The sequence below is a fragment of the Narcine bancroftii genome, chromosome 11 (assembly GCF_036971445.1).
Source record: "Narcine bancroftii isolate sNarBan1 chromosome 11, sNarBan1.hap1, whole genome shotgun sequence".
In the NCBI taxonomy this organism is placed as follows: Eukaryota; Metazoa; Chordata; class Chondrichthyes; order Torpediniformes; family Narcinidae; genus Narcine; species Narcine bancroftii.
In genome coordinates this window covers 59,429,460-59,448,316 of record NC_091479.1, presented here as the reverse complement: position 1 = coordinate 59,448,316, position 18,857 = coordinate 59,429,460, and the positions used below count along the sequence as shown (strand labels likewise).

The 18,857-nt window shown below is 39.6% G+C and overlaps 1 protein-coding gene across 6 annotated transcripts in view; it reads right to left on the bottom strand.

The window, feature by feature from the left end:
* LOC138745789 (A disintegrin and metalloproteinase with thrombospondin motifs 20-like) overlaps nt 1–18,857 on the bottom strand; it is a 381,593-nt gene that overhangs the window by 57,308 nt on the left and 305,428 nt on the right. For all 6 annotated transcript variants that reach the window (XM_069903086.1, XM_069903087.1, XM_069903089.1 and 3 more), the window contains one exon: nt 1,140–1,313. In XM_069903086.1, coding sequence (XP_069759187.1) covers nt 1,140–1,313 — 174 coding nt within the window. The remainder of the gene's footprint in view (nt 1–1,139; nt 1,314–18,857) is intronic.

Below are 18,857 nucleotides of genomic sequence, written 5' to 3'. Positions count from 1 at the left end.
CAGAAAAGTGTGAGGAGCTGCATTGGGAAGGACAAACCAAGAACAAACATACATGGTAAAGAACAGAGGGATCTGGGAACACAGATACATCATTTCCTGAAATTGGCGTCACAGGTAGATAGGGTTGTAAAGAGACCTTTGGCATATTAACCTTCGTAAATCAAAAAATTGAGTATAGGAGTTGGGATGTTATAGTAAAGTTGTCTAAGGCATTGGTCAGGACAAATTTGGAGAATTGTGTACAGTTCTGGTCATCAAACTACAGGATAGATATCAGTAAGATAGAGAGAACAGAGAAGATTTAATAGGATGTTGCCTGATAAATGGCATGATGCCTAAAATATTTCACAACCTGAATCATGAACGTGGGCTCAAGTTTGACATTTGAGAAAAATACAGATAGGTACATAGAAGGGTGGGGTGTGGAGAGCTATGGTCTGGGTGCTGGTCAATGGGACTAAGTGGAATAAATAGTTTGGCATGGGCTAGATGGGCTGAAGGGCCTGTTTCTGTGTTATGGTGTTCTTTGATTCTGGCCAGAACAGTCTTAATTTGATTAACGGTATGACAAGAACCATTTGCAGTGCTAATTTTGGATTGATAGAAATGCACCCTGTTTATGACCCATTCCTTAAAAAAAAACACCATTGAGATAAGATGGGAACATAACACTGATCAGATTCCTCTAAACTGGACAGCATAGACTTAATATTTGGGGACACAAAACGACACATTTGAACAACCATTAGCGTAGCGGTCAGTGCAATGATCGGGACCTGGATTTTTGAATCCCGCACTATCTGTAAGGAGTTTGTACGTTCTCCCTATGCCTGTCTGGGTTTTCTCCAGGGGTCCAGTTTCCTCCCACTATTTGAAACGTACTGTGAGTTGGAGATTAATTGGGCAGCCTGGGCTCTTGGGTGAAATGGTCTGTTCCCGTGCTACATGTCTAAATTTAAAAATACTTTTTAGAATGTTGGCTTCTTTTTGAATGCCTTTCTAGCTTGGCACTTGGCCAAATATCTCCAGACACAGTTTATGCTGGAACATGCAGACATTTCTTTGAAGTATCTTCCCAAGATGAAGACCCCTCTGCCATTTCTGACCCTAATGTTTCCATCTCATCAGGTCATACTTACATCTTGCCATTCATCAGCAAGCCACTCGTAGTGCAAACAGATGGGCATGTGGCAAAGCTGTGTGTGAGCTGGGCGGGAGAATGGGCTGCACATCCTTTCAAACACCCGACCTGTGCCCCTGAGTCTGCAGAAGACATCCCTTTGCTGAAATCCAGTTCCACAGGTCACAGAGCACTGACTCCAAGGAAAGGCCAGAGGAGGAAAGGCAAAGAATGCATTAGCTACTCACATCGAAGAAGATTCATTTATACTTCGTTTGCTGTACACATGATTCAAGTAAAAACTGTGGATGAAATACTACAGTTGTGTTTATCTGAAATGCTTATATTATCCGAGATTTTGTCATAGAGCAAATTGTGTATCAATTTATGACTGAATGAAACAGAAGTTTGAAAAAAATGACATAACAATTACTTCATCTTCAAACTCAGTTCTGAGTGGAACCTAACCATGAAATCAGAAACCATTGTGTAGGTTAGTCAGACCACCCTCCAGATATTTCACATATCCTCTCCATCAGCAACTGATCCAAAGGGCCTCTCCCTCTGGGATTCCCTCAACCACCCATCCATTCCCACCAATTTCTCCCTCAGTACCTACACTTGTGACCAGCTACATGCACCCACACCTTCCTGCTCTCCTCCATTCAGGGCCCTAAACAGTCCTTTCAAGTGAAGCGATACTTGTGAATCTGCAGGGGTCGTCTATTGCAGCCAGTGCTCCCAATGCAGCATCCTCTCCATCGGTGAGACTATTGGTAGACTGGGAGAACATTTTGTTCAACATCTTCACTCTGTCTGCTGCAATAGTAGCAGTGGCCAATCATTTAAATTCCACACCCCACTGCCACAATGACATGTCTGCCCATGGTCTCGTGCACTGGCAAACCAAGGCCATCTTCAAATTGGTGGAACAACACCTGGGCACTCTCCAATCAGACAACATCCATTTTCTGTTAGCCCCCTCCTCTGTTCTCTGTTTCCTTACCATCAGCTCCCCACCTCCTTCCCTTTCTTCTCCCATCACAGATCCACCCTATCTAGCCCTCTGCCCTGTCCCTCCTATTAACTGTTAGCCTGTGATCCTCCCACTTCTGTTCCCATAATACTCCCCTCTCTCCTCTTCTTCTCCCTCCCCACCCCCCCCCACCAACTTTTTATTCGGGACCCCTGAAAAATGATTCAGGCCCAAAATGTCGACCGTCTTAAACTTCCCATGAGTTTCTCCAGCATGTTTGAGTATTACACTCGACTCCAGCATCAGGTTGGATAATTATGCAGTTTTGGATCAGACAGTGAATTCCTTTGAACATGTAAAATCAGTGAAACTAAATGGGTTCAAGCCTGGTTATTAAAAATGCAAGTAACATTCTCTTGGTAATATACTAAGGATTAAATGAATTTCAATTGGCAAGAGAGTACAAAGAATAGATTCCCAGAATGCCACAGCACAGGAGGAGTCCATTCTGTCCAACATGTCTGTGCCAGCTCTTTACCAGAGCCACTACTGTATATTTCGGCATTTAAGTTGAGTTGTTAAATCCAAAAAAACTCTAAAAAAATTGTGGGGTGGGGGTGGGGGGGTTGTCGCCTTATACGCTGGATATACTTTCAGGCCTTAAATTCGGCTCAAAATCCAATCTGCACCGATCTGGCGCACATGTCGACCCTTGAAATACCAAAATAACTTGACTGTGTCAAATTTTCATTGAGGTTTTTATTGAAAACAGCAACACATTTAGAACCCTTCAAAATCACTCCCGCTATCATCATCTGAAGGAAAGATGAGGCAAGTGCATCCATGCTCTCACTGGTTAAACAGTCACCATTCGGGTCCCAGTCAGTACCTGATGAGGCGGTTTCAGCTTCATCATCAGGGTCTCACAATAAATCATCCTCCGTGCCATCAAGTGCACAAGAGAAATTATTTTCTCACAGTCTCTACTTTAATGCTGCCCCATGCCTTGAGCATGAAGTCACACACCACATCAAGTGATGCCCTGCATTTTGTGAATGATTTTTCTGCACTCGACATCCATGTACTCCATTCCTTGGTCTTTAAATGGCTTGTTCAAGCAGACATCAAGAGGCTGCAATAGGGATGTCAAACCCACCAGAATAAGTATTATGTAGTGCTAATCTACTTTTAGCCTTCTCAGTTAAGTGGCTACGAAACATACCCCTGACCAGCAAACTCCGTTCCTTCATAAACTGCCTGGCCGCCTGTTCCACACATTGTCTATCTATAGTTTTATGCCATTTTCATCCATCCATCCTTTTTCATGAAAATGTACAAAAATACCAGCTGGGAATTTCATTTTTGGTTTAATTTTACATTTGTGTTTGAAGATTACCATGGATCTTTGTCCCGTCGACCATGAACATTAACATCACAGTAAACCTGGTCCTTTTGTGGCCTGTACTGTGGCCTTGCACAGTTTAACACTGTTCTATTGCCTGTCATGCCAAAATTCATGTGGGTTTTGTCCATGTTTCCAATATTTTCAAATGCAAACTGGTGTTGCTGTCGGTTCTGTATTATAAACTGGTGAAAACGTACAACTTCATGATCAAGATCTTTTGGTAGTTTCTGTGAAATTTTTGTTTTTTTTTTGGACGTAATACCAGGATTTTCCTGCACCAGTCGACTGTAGCCTCAAAATCATCACCGAGGCCTGGGTGTGACTTGGCCGACTGCAGTTTATTTTGGGTTACTGTGTAGCAGTCTTACCTCTGTTCTCAGACCCATTCTGCAATGTGATTTTCCAACTTTGGTCAACGAGTGATTCCTTTTCTCAAAGAACGTTGCCTTTTTGGTATTTTTCTTAAAGTCTCATCTGTCTTCCTCCAATCTCTTACCAACTTCTCACATACATCAAATTTTCTTGCAACAGGGCAATTGTTGCTTTCCTTGGTCATTTTTATCACTTTTAACTTCATATTTTCATCATGAGTTGCACTGCGTTGATGGACCCTCCATGATAGCAACCACCTCCAGTCAATGCCTATTGGGGGTCGACATATACGCTGGTCAACGACCCATCTCAGGCATCGCTAGCTTTGGGGGTCGACTAGTACGTTCGTCAATGGAGCACTTCAGGAAGCCAGAAAATTGGGGTTGACTTATATGCAAGATGTACCATAAAACCCTTAAATTGAGGCTGAAAAAGGGGTGTCTATGCTGAAATATACGGTAGTTCCTGACATTGTATTTTCTCTGTAGCCTACACAATTTTCTTCACCAAATATTCTGCCAATTCCCCCTTTTTTTTTCTTTTTTTTCACACTGTGAACCATATCAATCAAAATACATACAAACATTTCCCTCTTAAATATATACAGTGGCATTTTCTCCCCTTTTTCTCCCCTACCTTCTCTCCCCCTTCCCACCCCCCCTCCAAACCTATACAATACAATGCAATAAAACCATTAAACAATGTCATCACACAATGAAAATACACAAGAAAATGGTGTCATCTACTTTTACACACTGGGTCAGTTCATTTTGTCTTCTTCTCATTCTATCATTTTAGGGGGTGGAGGTCTGTGGTAGGCCCTCTGTTGTGTTCCATTTATGGTTCCCAAATTTGTTCATATAATGTGACTTTATTTTTTAAATTATGTGTTATTTTTTCCAATGGAATACATTTATTCATTTCCATGTACCATTGCTGTACTCTTAGGCTCTCTTCTGATTTCCAAGTTGACATTATACATTTTTTTGCTGCAGCTAAGGTTATCATGATAAATCTATTTTGCGCTTCATCCAGTTTGAGGCCTAATTCTTTACTTCTTATATTACTTAGAAGATAGATCTCTGAATTTTTTGGTATGTTGCTTTCTGTGATTTTATTTAATATCTGATTTAGATCTTTCCAAAATTTTTTCACTTTCTCACATGCCCAAATTGCATGTACTGTTGTTCCCATTTCCTTCTTATAGCGAAAACATCTATCTGATAATGTTGGATCCCATTTATTTAACTTTTGGGGCATTATATTGTACAATTATATTGTATCATACGTAACCTCGTGTTTAATATATTCTTCATAGTTCCAGAGCATAACTTTTCCCATATTTCATTTTTTATCTTTATGTTTGTAATGGAGGATTAAAACCATGTACCCAGATGCTTTTTGCTTATGTGGAACTGACGACCCTGGGTCCACACGCAGGTCACCTTACTTTCAGAACTAGCAGATGTAATTAAACTCAGCCATGGGGACTTATCTGAAGATACGCTTTGAAATGGAATTCCACTGTGAGGCCCAGGGAAAGCAGTTGTCAAATGCAACACTCTGAAATTGACGAATTGGTCACAACCTGTCTTGCTCTTTTAATAAGTCTTTGTATCTACGAGATAAACCAGGAAATCATAACATCCTGGTTCCATAATAATTAATCTTCTAAATTGTAGAATGTAATGTTCAGTTTTGATTTTGACTGACAAATATTAGAAGGAGTAGGCACATGATTAATTGTTTTTGGGGTATATAAGCCTGTGGTCCTGCTGCTGAAGTTTAGACTCTCTGAGGGGTGGGAACTCCCCTTGTCAAGAAGGAAGAACAGCCAGAGTCCGTGCAACGTCCCGGTCGGGGGAGGTGGAGAAGCTGCTACCAGCGCCCTGACAACCTACTACAAGTGTGCAGTCGTTGCCTCGCTTCGGCAGTTGGGACCAGTCCAAGCGTTGATAAGTATAGTTGGGAAGGGCTTGCATATTGTAGTGTGAAATCAGCTTTTGAATTAGTAATAAACATTTGTATAAACTGAACTGCTCTCGGTGTGTGTGTCTATTTTCTTTCGGTAGCTCAAACACTGTGACCAATCTAAAATGAACAAAATGAGAGGTATAAGTTTACCCAAGACAATGTTTAAATCTTTTCCCCACTTTGTTTGGATTTATAGCTTATTTCATAATTTTCCTTCTCTTGCAGCTTGATGTACATGTTTGATATAAATCTTTTTATAATTGTTGTTTCTGTAATCACAAATTCAAAGCTGTTTCCTTCTGGTAATCTCAGTCTGCTTCCCAATTTATCCTTTAAGTATGCTTTCAGTTGGTGGTATGCAAACATTGTTGCATGAGTAATTCCATATTTGTACTTCATTTGTTCAAATATTAATAAATTATTTCCCAAAAAACAATTTTCTATTCTTTTAATTCCTTTTCTCTCCCATTCTCTAAAGGAAAGGTTATCTATTGTGAAGGGGATTAGTTGATTTTGTGTCAATAATAAATTTGGTAGTTGGTAATTTGTTTTTTTCCTTTCTAAGTGAATCTTCTTCCATATATTGAGTAAATGATGCAATACTGGTGAACTTTTATATTGCACCAGTTTTTCATCCCACTTATAAAGTATAAGTTCCACTACCTTCTCCCCTATTTTATCTAGCTCTATCTTAGTCCAATCTGGTTTTTCCCTTGTCTGATAAAAATCTGATAAATACCTTAATTGTGCTTCTCTATAATAATTTTTAAAGTTTGGTAACTGCAAACCACCTTGTTGGTACCACTCTGTTAATTTATCTAATGCTATCCTCAGTTTCCCCTCCTTTCCATAAGTATTTCCTTATTATTCTCTTTTATTCATTAAAGAATTTCTCTGTTAAGGGAATTGATAATGATTGAAATAGGTATTGTATCCTTGGGAAGATATTCATTTTAATGCAATTTACCCTCCCTATCAATGTTAGTGGCAATTCTTTCCAATGTTCTAAGTCTTCCTGTAATTTCTTCATCAATGGCTGATAATTTAATTTGTATAGGTGGCTTAAATTATCTAATCTAATACCTAGGTATCGGATTGCTTGTGTTTGCCATTTTAATGATGATTCTTTTAAAATTCTGTGTAATCCGTATTACTCATTGGCATCGCCTCACTTTTATTTGCGTTGATCTTGTACCCTGATATTTCTCCCTGCCAAGTTTACCTACTTAATTTAAATTGGTTCGATACATATCCATTTACTGTCACCTTCTCCAATGGTCCATTATATAATGCTTTAATCCAATTAATATATTTTTCTTGTAGGTTGAACCTATGTAATACTTTGAATAAATAATTCCATTCTACCCTGTCAAAGGCTTTTTTTGCATCTAAAGGAACAGCCACTGTTGGTAACTTATTTCCTTGAACTGGATGAATTAAATTAATGAACTTACAGACATTATCCGCTGTTCATCTTTTCTTAATAAATCCAATTTGATCTTGTTTTACTATTTTTGGTACACAATCAGCCAATCTGTTTGCTAATAATTTTGCTATTATCTTATAATCTAAATTAAGTAGAGATATTGATCTATATGATGCTAGTGTTAGTGGATCCTTCCCCGTCTTTGGTATTACTGTAATTATTGCTGTCTTACATGAATCTGGCAAGTTTTGTGTTTCTTCTATTTGGTTCATTACTTCCAGGAGAGGAGGAATTAATAACTCTTTAAATGTTTTATAGAATTCTATTGGGAATCCATCCTCTCCAGGTGTTTTATTGTTTGGCAGCTTTTTTAATATATCCTGCATTTCCTCTATTTCAAATGGTTTTATCAACTTGTTTTGCTCTTCTTCTTGCAATTTTGGCAGTTCAATTTTAGCTAAAAACTGTTCTATTTTGTCTTCTTTCCCCTCGCTCTCAGTTTGGTATAATTAATTGTTCATAAAATTCCTTAAAGTTCTCATTAATCACCATTGCATTATATGTAATTTGTTTGTCCTTTTTCCTTGATGCCAATACAGTTCTTTTAGCATGTTCTGTTTTAAGTTGCCAGGCTAATATTTTGTGCATTTTTTTCCTATCTCATAATACTTTTGATTTATTTTCATTATGTTCTTCTCCACCTTATACTTTTGCAATGTTTCGTATTTTATTTTTTTGTCCGCCAATTCTCTTCTTTTTGTTAAATTTTCCCTTGTTGCTAGTTCTTTTTCTGTTCTTACTATCTCCCTTTCCAACTGTTCTATTTCCCGATTGTAGTCTTTTTCATCTTAGTTACATAACTTATTATCTGCCCTCTAATGAAGGCTTTCATTGCATCCCATAATATGAATTTATCTTTCACTTATTCTGTATTTATTTCAAAGTACATTTTAATTTGGCGTTCAATAAATTCTCTAAATTCCAGTCTTTTAAGTAGGATGGAGTTTAATCTCCATCTATATGTTCTTGGTGGGATGTCCTTCAATTCTATTGCTAATAACAGGGGTGAGTGATCAGATAGCAATCTAGCTTTATATTCAGTTTGGCAAGCAGATTTGCTAGACCTGTGGGGGAAGGTTTAAACTAGTTTGGCAGGGAGGTGGGGAACAGAGTGTGAGTGCAGTGTCAAGGGAGCATGGCCACCAAGATAGGAATAATAACGATAACAAAGGTAGGATGAAGATTAGGGTAAAAGGTAGAAAAGAGAATATAGGTAAGGGTCATTCTCTGAAATGCATATATTTTAATGCAAGAAGCATAGTGAACAAGGTAGATGAGCTTAGAGCATGGACAGATACTTGGGGTCATGATATTGTGGCAATTAGTGAGACCTGGCTACAGGAGGGACAGGACTGGCAACTTAATATTCCAGGATACATTTGTTTTAGATGTGATAGAGCAGGGGGCAAAAAAGGGGGAGGAGTTTCTCTGCTTGTTAAGGAGGGCATTACTGCCGTGAGGTGGCTGGATGGTCTGGAGGGATCGTCCAGTGAGGCTGTTTGGGTGGAATTGAGGGGTGAAGGAGGCATGAAGGTGCTAATAGGGGTGTATAACTGACCACCAAATGGGCCAAGAAAATTAGAGGAACAAATTTGTAGGGAGATAACGTATATGTGTGAGAATCATAAGGTAGTGATCATGGGAGATTTTAACTTCCCTCACATTGACTGGGATACACATACAGTTCATAGAGTTCATTAAATGTGTTCAAGATTGTTTTCTAAATCAATTAGTAGAAGAACCGACTCGGGATTGTGTAATACTAGATCTCCTGTTAGGGAATGAGCTAGGTCAGGTATCGGACATTAATGTTGGAGAACAAATTGGGTCTAGTGATCATAACTCTGTTAGTTTTCGGGTAGTTTTAGGGAAGAGCAAGGAGGGGCCTAAAGCTGAGGTTCTGGATTGGAGAACAGCAAATTTTGAAGGAATAAGAAGGGATTTGGGAGTATTGAGTGGGACAGGATATTTTCAGGTAAGGATGTAAATGAAAAATGGAGGATATTCAAAAAAGAAATTTTGCGGGTACAGAGTAGATATGTCCCAGTGAGGATCAAAGGAAAGGCTGGAAGTCAAAGGGAGGCTTGGTTTTCAAGCAATATTGTAAATTTGGTTAGGAGAAAAAGGGAGGTGTACAAGAGGTAGAGCAAGGAGCTGAGAGTTTGAAGGAGGACTACAAGGAGTGTAGAAGGAATCTTAAGAAAGAAATTAGAAAGGCCAAAAAAAGGCACGAAGAGGCTTTGGCAGACAGAGTAAAAATAAATCCAAAGGGTTTCTATAGGTACATTAAAAGTAAAAGATTAGTGAAGGTTAAAATTGGACCCCTTGTAGATAGCAAGGGTAGGCTGAGTGAGAAGTCAGAGGAAATGGGGGAAATTTTGAATGATTTCTTTGCCTCGGTATTCACTAGGGAAAAAAAATATTGAACCAGTTGAAGTAAAGAAAAATAGTGGGGAGGTCATGAAGCATATAAGGATAACGGAGAAGGTAGTGATGGCTGTGTTGAAAAAGATAAAGGTGGATAAATCTCCGGGACCGGACAAAATATTCCCAAGGACACTCAGGGAGGCTTGTGGACAGATAGTGGGGCCATTAACAGAGATAATTAGGATGTCACTGGTCACGGGGGTAGTGTCAAAGGATTGGAGGGTGGCGCATGTGGTTCCGCTGTTTAAGAAAGGGTCCAAATGTAAACCTGAGAATTATAGGCTCGTAAGTCTGACGTCTGTGGTGGGTAAGTTGATGGAAAGTGTTCTGAAAGATGGTATTTACAAATATTTGGAGGTACAGGGATTGATAGGGAGTAATCAGCATGGTTTTGTCAGGGGTAGATCATGCTTGACAAACCTGATTGAGTTTTACGAGGGGGTTACAAAAAAGGTTGATGAAGGGAAAGCTGTGGATGTTGTCTATTTAGACTTTAGTAAAGCTTTTGACAAAGTTCCCCACAGGAGGTTAGGAAAAAAGGTGGAGGCATTAGGTATAAATAAGGAGGTAATGCAATGGATTCATCAATGGTTGCATGGGAGGTGTCAGAAAGTAGTGGTGGAAAATTGTTTGTCCAATTGGAGGCCGGTGACTAGTGGAGTTACTCAGGGATTGGTCCTGGGTCCACTATTGTTTGTTATATAAATTAACGAACTGGAAGTAGGGGTGGAAAATTGGATAAGCAAGTTTGCGGATGATACAAAGATTGGTGGTGTTGTGGACAGTGAGGAAGATTACCTTAGATTAAAAGGTGATTTAGGAAGGCTGGAGGTGTGGGCTGAGAAATGGCTGATGGAATTTAATACAGGTAAGTTGAGGTGTTACATTTTGGAAAGGCAAATCTAAATAGGTCATATGCATTAAATGGTAGGCTATTGAGATGTGCAGAGCAACAAAGGGATTTAGGAGTGATGGTAAATAGTATCCTCAAGGCTGATACTCAGGTAGATGGTGTGGTGAAGAAGGCATTTGGAATGTTGGCCTTCATAAATCGGAGTATTGAATTCAAGAGTAGGGAGGTTATGATCAAATTGTACAAGGCATTGGTGAGGCCAAATTTGGAGTACTGTGTACAGTTTTGGTCACCAAATTATAGGAAAGATATAAACAAAAGAGAGAGAGTACAGAGAAGGTTCACAAGAATGTTGACAGGATTTCAAGGTTTGAGTTACAGTGAAAGGTTGTGCAGACTAGGGCTTTTTTCTCTGGAGCGTAGAAGATTGAGAGGGGACTTGATAGAGGTGTTTAAGATTTTAAAAGGGACAGACAGAGTGAATGTGGATAGGTTTTTTCAATTAAGAAAGGGGGAGATTCAAACTAGAGGACATGGTTTAAGATTGAAGGGGGAAAATTATAAAGGGAAAATGAGGGGAAATTTCTTTACGCAAAGGGTGGTGGGGATGTGGAATGAGCTTCCGGCAGACGTAGTTGAGGCGGGATCATTGGTTACATTTAAGGAAAGGCTGGATCATTACATGGATAGGAGGGGACTGGAGGGGTATGGACCGGGTGCTGGTCAGTGGGACTAGGAGGGTGGGGATTTGTTACGGCATGGACTAGTAGGGCCGAACTGGCCTGTTCTGTGCTGTAAGTGGTTATATGGTTATATGGTTATATGGTTTTCCTAACTCTCCCTTGAATATGGGCCAACAACAAAAACATACCAATCCTTGAGTATGTTTTATGCCTACTCTAATAATATGAGTATTCCTTCTCCCTTGGGTGCTGCCTCCTCCATATATCCATGTTTCATTTCCTGCATTGATTTAACCATAAATTTGGCCACTTTATTCTTTTTGCTCTCTTTTGTCCAGTTTTATCCAACTTTGGGTCCAAATTAAGGTTAAAATTCCATCCTATCAATATATTCCCTTAGGTGCATATAGATTGACCAGATTCTAAAATTTTGAATATATCTGACACTTTATCATTACATATCTCCCTGCTGGATCTATTATTTCCTCCTCTATTTTGATTGGTACATTTTTATTGATAAATATAGCTACACCTCTGGCTTTTGAATTATATGATGCTGCCATTACGTGCCCTACCCAGTCGCTCCTTAATTTATTCCACTTCAGTTAGATGCATTTCCTGCACATATGTAAATTTATCCTTAAATTTTCAGTAAATTTAATAACCTCTTCCTTTTGATTTGGTTATGTATTCCATTAATATTTATAGTCATATAGTTCAACATGGCCATCTCATATTCTGTTTACACCTCATTTCTGCTTCCTCACCACCACCTTCCCCCTTTTCCCCATTTTCATCTTTCAGTTTTCCCTTTTTGAACTCAATGTATGACAACACTTCTAAAACATAAAATACTTCAACAACTCCCACATCTAAAATCCCCTTAACCCCAAGTGTTCCCCCCCCCATCCCTTGCCATGCAACCACAACTCCCCTCTCCATTTGGATTGTGAACCCGCTCACAAGCGTCAACTGATTTCGCAGTGATTGTTATTCTCTCCCACCCAACCCCCTCCAGAAAACTTTTATCTTCACATTTAACAAAGCTCACCCTCTTTCCCCCCCTTACTTCCTTTCTTCCCTTTTCTTTCCCTTCTTTAGTTCTTACTTATACATTATTTTTACATCTTTATATGAAGTTTGTCGTCGTTCTTCATTCTTGTTACATCTTTTCATCTCTTCTTCTGTCCTGCAGGCGTTCTGCAAATTCTTGTGCTTTCTCTGGATCTGAGAACAGTCTGTTTTGCTCCCCCGGGATAAATATTTTAAGCACAGCTGCCTATCTTAACATAAATTTATAGCCTTTTTTCCATAGGATTGATTTTGCTGTGTTAAACTCCTAACTTCTTTAGGAGTTCAAAACTTATGTCTGGGTAAGAAAATATTTTTGACTCTTGTATTCCAATGTTTTTTTTTTGTCTTCTCTAATTTTATTCCTTGCCCTCTCCAGTATATTTTCTCTTGTCGTGTATCTCATAAATTTTACTAAAACGGATCTTGGTTTTTGTTGTGGATGTGATTTCGGAGCTAATGTTCTGTGTGCCCTTTCTATTTCCATTCCTTCCTGTATTTCTGGCATTCCCAGGACCTTTGGGATCCATTCTTTTATGAATTCTTTCATATCTTTGCCTTCTTCATCTTCCTTTAGGCCCACTATCTTTATGTTGTTTCGCCTACTATAGTTTTCCATTATATCCATCTTCTGAGCAAACAACAGGGAGCTGAGAAGTTGAAGGAGGACTACAAGGAGTGTAGAAGGAATCTTAAGAAAGAAATTAGAAAGGCCAAAAAAAGGCATGAAGAGGCTTTGGCTGACAGAGTAAAAATAAATCCAAAGGGTTTCTATAAGTACATTAAAAGTAAAAGGTTAGTGAGAGATAAAATTGGACCCCTTGTAGATAGCGAGGGTAGGCTGAGTGAGAAGTCTGAGGAAATGGGGGAAATTTTGAATGATTTCTTTGCCTCGGTATTCACTAGAGAAAAAAATGTTGAACCAGTTGAAGTAAAGAAAAATAGTGGGGAGGTCATGAAGCATATAAGGATAACTGAGGAGGTAGTGATGGCTGTGTTAAAAAAGATAAAGGTGAATAAATCTCCCAGACCGGACAAAATATTCTCTAGGACACTCAGGGAGGCTAGTGGACAGTTAGTGGGGCCATTAACAGAGATATTTAGGATGTCACTAGCCACGGGGGTGGTGCCAAAGGATTGGAGGGTGGCGCATGTGGTTCCTCTGTTTAAGAAAGGGTCCAAATGCAAACCTGGGAATTATAGGCCTGTAAGTCTGACATCTGTGGTGGGCAAGTTGATGGAAAGTGTTCCGAGGGATGCTATTTACAAATTTTTGGAGGTACAGGGATTGATAGGGAGTAATCAGCATGGTTTTGTCAGGGGTAGATCATGCTTGACAAACCTGATTGAGTTTTTCGAGGGGGTTACAAAAAAGGTTGATGAAGGGAAAGCTGTGGATGTTGTCTATTTAGACTTTAGTAAAGCTTTTGACAAAGTTCCCCACAGGAGGTTAGGAAAAAAGGTGGAGGCATTAGGTATAAATAAGGAGGTAGTGAAATGGATTCAGCAGTGGTTGGATGGGAGGTGTCAGAGAGTAGTGGTAGAAAATTGTTTGTCCAATTGGAGGCCGGTGACTAGTGGAGTTCCTCAGTGTTCGGTCCTGGGTCAACTATTATTTGTTATATATATTAACGATCTGGATGTAGGGGTGGAGAATTGGACAAGCAAGTTTGCGGATGACACAAAGATTGGTGGTGTTGTGGACAGTGAGGTAGATTACCATAGATTAAAAGGTGATTTAGGAAGGCTGGAGGTTTGGGCTGAGAAATGGCTGATGAAATTTAATACAGATAAATGTGAGGTGCTACATTTTGGAAAGGCAAATTTAAATAGGTCATATACATTGAATGGTAGACAATTGAGGAGTGCAGAGCAACAAAGGGATTTAGGAGTTATGGTAAATAGTACCCTCAAAGCTAATACTCAGGTAGATGGTGTGGTGAAGAAGGCATTTGGAATGTTGGCCTTCATAAATCGGAGTATTGAATTCAAGAGTAGGGAGGTTATGATCAAATTGTACAAGGCATTGGTGAGGCCAAATTTGGAGTACTGTGTACAGTTTTGGTCACCAAATTATAGGAAAGATATAAACAAAATAGAGAGAGTGCAGAGAAGGTTCACGAGAATGTTGACAAGATTTCAGGGTCTGAGTTACAGGGAAAGGTTGTGCAAACTGGGGCTTTTTTCTCTGGAGCGTAGAAGATTGAGAGGGGACTTGATAGAGGTGTTTAAGATTTTAAAAGGGACAGACAGAGTAAATGTGGATAGGCTTTTTCAATTAAGAAAGGGGGAGATTCAAACTAGAGGACATGGTTTAAGATTGAAGGGGGAAAATTATAAAGGGAAAATGAGGGGAAATTTCTTTACGCAAAGGGTGGTGGGGATGTGGAATGAGCTTCCGGCAGACGTAGTTGAGGCGGGATCATTGGTTACATTTAAGGAAAGGCTGGATCATTACATGGATAGGAGGGGACTGGAGGGGTATGGACCGGGTGCTGGTCAGTGGGACTAGGAGGGTGGGGATTTGTTACGGCATGGACTAGTAGGGCCGAACTGGCCTGTTCTGTGCTGTAAGTGGTTATATGGTTATATGGTTATATGGTTTTCCTAACTCTCCCTTGAATATGGGCCAACAACAAAAACATACCAATCCTTGAGTATGTTTTATGCCTACTCTAATAATATGAGTATTCCTTCTCCCTTGGGTGCTGCCTCCTCCATATATCCATGTTTCATTTCCTGCATTGATTTAACCATAAATTTGGCCACTTTATTCTTTTTGCTCTCTTTTGTCCAGTTTTATCCAACTTTGGGTCCAAATTAAGGTTAAAATTCCATCCTATCAATATATTCCCTTAGGTGCATATAGATTGACCAGATTCTAAAATTTTGAATATATCTGACACTTTATCATTACATATCTCCCTGCTGGATCTATTATTTCCTCCTCTATTTTGATTGGTACATTTTTATTGATAAATATAGCTACACCTCTGGCTTTCGAATTATATGATGCTGCCATTACGTGCCCTACCCAGTCGCTCCTTAATTTATTCCACTTCAGTTAGATGCATTTCCTGCACATATGTAAATTTATCCTTAAATTTTCAGTAAATTTAATAACCTCTTCCTTTTGATTTGGTTATGTATTCCATTAATATTTATAGTCATATAGTTCAACATGGCCATCTCATATTCTGTTTACACCTCATTTCTGCTTCCTCACCACCACCTTCCCCCTTTTCCCCATTTTCATCTTTCAGTTTTCCCTTTTTGAACTCAATGTATGACAACACTTCTAAAACATAAAATACTTCAACAACTCCCACATCTAAAATCCCCTTAACCCCAAGTGTTCCCCCCCCCCATCCCTTGCCATGCAACCACAACTCCCCTCTCCATTTGGATTGTGAACCCGCTCACAAGCGTCAACTGATTTCGCAGTGATTGTTATTCTCTCCCACCCAACCCCCTCCAGAAAACTTTTATCTTCACATTTAACAAAGCTCACCCTCTTTCCCCCCCTTACTTCCTTTCTTCCCTTTTCTTTCCCTTCTTTAGTTCTTACTTATACATTATTTTTACATCTTTATATGAAGTTTGTCGTCGTTCTTCATTCTTGTTACATCTTTTCATCTCTTCTTCTGTCCTGCAGGCGTTCTGCAAATTCTTGTGCTTTCTCTGGATCTGAGAACAGTCTGTTTTGCTCCCCCGGGATAAATATTTTAAGCACAGCTGCCTATCTTAACATAAATTTATAGCCTTTTTTCCATAGGATTGATTTTGCTGTGTTAAACTCCTAACTTCTTTAGGAGTTCAAAACTTATGTCTGGGTAAGAAAATATTTTTGACTCTTGTATTCCAATGTTTTTTTTTTGTCTTCTCTAATTTTATTCCTTGCCCTCTCCAGTATATTTTCTCTTGTCGTGTATCTCATAAATTTTACTAAAACGGATCTTGGTTTTTGTTGTGGATGTGATTTCGGAGCTAATGTTCTGTGTGCCCTTTCTATTTCCATTCCTTCCTGTATTTCTGGCATTCCCAGGACCTTTGGGATCCATTCTTTTATGAATTCTTTCATATCTTTGCCTTCTTCATCTTCCTTTAGGCCCACTATCTTTATGTTGTTTCGCCTACTATAGTTTTCCATTATATCCATCTTCTGAGCAAACAACAGGGAGCTGAGAAGTTGAAGGAGGACTACAAGGAGTGTAGAAGGAATCTTAAGAAAGAAATTAGAAAGGCCAAAAAAAGGCATGAAGAGGCTTTGGCTGACAGAGTAAAAATAAATCCAAAGGGTTTCTATAAGTACATTAAAAGTAAAAGGTTAGTGAGAGATAAAATTGGACCCCTTGTAGATAGCGAGGGTAGGCTGAGTGAGAAGTCTGAGGAAATGGGGGAAATTTTGAATGATTTCTTTGCCTCGGTATTCACTAGAGAAAAAAATGTTGAACCAGTTGAAGTAAAGAAAAATAGTGGGGAGGTCATGAAGCATATAAGGATAACTGAGGAGGTAGTGATGGCTGTGTTAAAAAAGATAAAGGTGAATAAATCTCCCAGACCGGACAAAATATTCTCTAGGACACTCAGGGAGGCTAGTGGACAGTTAGTGGGGCCATTAACAGAGATATTTAGGATGTCACTAGCCACGGGGGTGGTGCCAAAGGATTGGAGGGTGGCGCATGTGGTTCCTCTGTTTAAGAAAGGGTCCAAATGCAAACCTGGGAATTATAGGCCTGTAAGTCTGACATCTGTGGTGGGCAAGTTGATGGAAAGTGTTCCGAGGGATGCTACTTACAAATTTTTGGAGGTACAGGGATTGATAGGGAGTAATCAGCATGGTTTTGTCAGGGGTAGATCATGCTTGACAAACCTGATTGAGTTCTTCGAGGGGGTTACAAAAAAGGTTGATGAATGGAAAGCTGTGGATGTTGTCTATTTAGACTTTAGTAAAGCTTTTGACAAAGTTCCCCACAGGAGGTTAGGAAAAAAGGTGGAGGCATTAGGTATAAATAAGGAGGTAGTGAAATGGATTCAGCAGTGGTTGGATGGGAGGTGTCAGAGAGTAGTGGTAGAAAATTGTTTGTCCAATTGGAGGCCGGTGACTAGTGGAGTTCCTCAGGGTTCGGTCCTGGGTCAACTATTATTTGTTATATATATTAACGATCTGGATGTAGGGGTGGAGAATTGGATAAGCAAGTTTGCGGATGACACAAAGATTGGTGGTGTTGTGGACAGTGAGGTAGATTACCATAGATTAAAAGGTGATTTAGGAAGGCTGGAGGTTTGGGCTGAGAAATGGCTGATGAAATTTAATACAGATAAATGTGAGGTGCTACATTTTGGAAAGGCAAATTTAAATAGGTCATATACATTGAATGGTAGACAATTGAGGAGTGCAGAGCAACAAAGGGATTTAGGAGTTATGGTAAATAGTACCCTCAAAGCTAATACTCAGGTAGATGGTGTGGTGAAGAAGGCATTTGGAATGTTGGCCTTCATAAATCGGAGTATTGAATTCAAGAGTAGGGAGGTTATGATCAAATTGTACAAGGCATTGGTGAGGCCAAATTTGGAGTACTGTGTACAGTTTTGGTCACCAAATTATAGGAAAGATATAAACAAAATAGAGAGAGTGCAGAGAAGGTTCACGAAAATGTTGACAAGATTTCAGGGTCTGAGTTACAGGGAAAGGTTGTGCAAACTGGGGCTTTTTTCTCTGGAGCGTAGAAGATTGAGAGGGGACTTGATAGAGGTGTTTAAGATTTTAAAAGGGACAGACAGAGTAAATGTGGATAGGCTTTTTCAATTAAGAAAGGGGGAGATTCAAACTAGAGGACATGGTTTAAGATTGAAGGGGGAAAATTATAAGGGGAACATGAGGGGAAATTTCTTTACGCAGAGGGTGGTGGGGATGTGGAATGAGCTTCCGGCAGACGTGGTCAAGGCAGGATCATTGGTTACATTTAAGGAAAGATTGGATCGTTACATGGATAGGAGGGGACTTGAAGCGTATGGAGCGGGTCAGTGGGACTAGGAGGGTGGGGATTTGCTACGGCATGGACTAGTAGGGTGAAACTGGCCTGTTCTGTGATGTAAGTGGTTATATGGTTATATGGTTATAATGTCACACTTTCAAACTCCTGTGACTCTAACTTTTTTGTCAATGTGATAGTACAGATCTATCACCAATGTACATATTGTATTTAGTTACAGTATCTAGACTGTGCTTACAGCGATTGGCTGAGAGCTAAGCCACACCTAATGTCTGGGCCTTAAAGGGTTGTGTCCTTAGCCAGGTCGGATCATTCCGGACTGGTCGGCCACCTGTAAAGAGCTCCTGTCTTTTGCTAATAAAAGCCTTGGTTTGGATCAACAAGTCTTTGATTCTTTCAACGAGCTCTACAGTCACTGTCTTCCAATTTTCTTCTCAGGTCATTCACTTCCATTTCTACAGCCATTTCTCGTTCTTCCACATTTTCTAATCTTT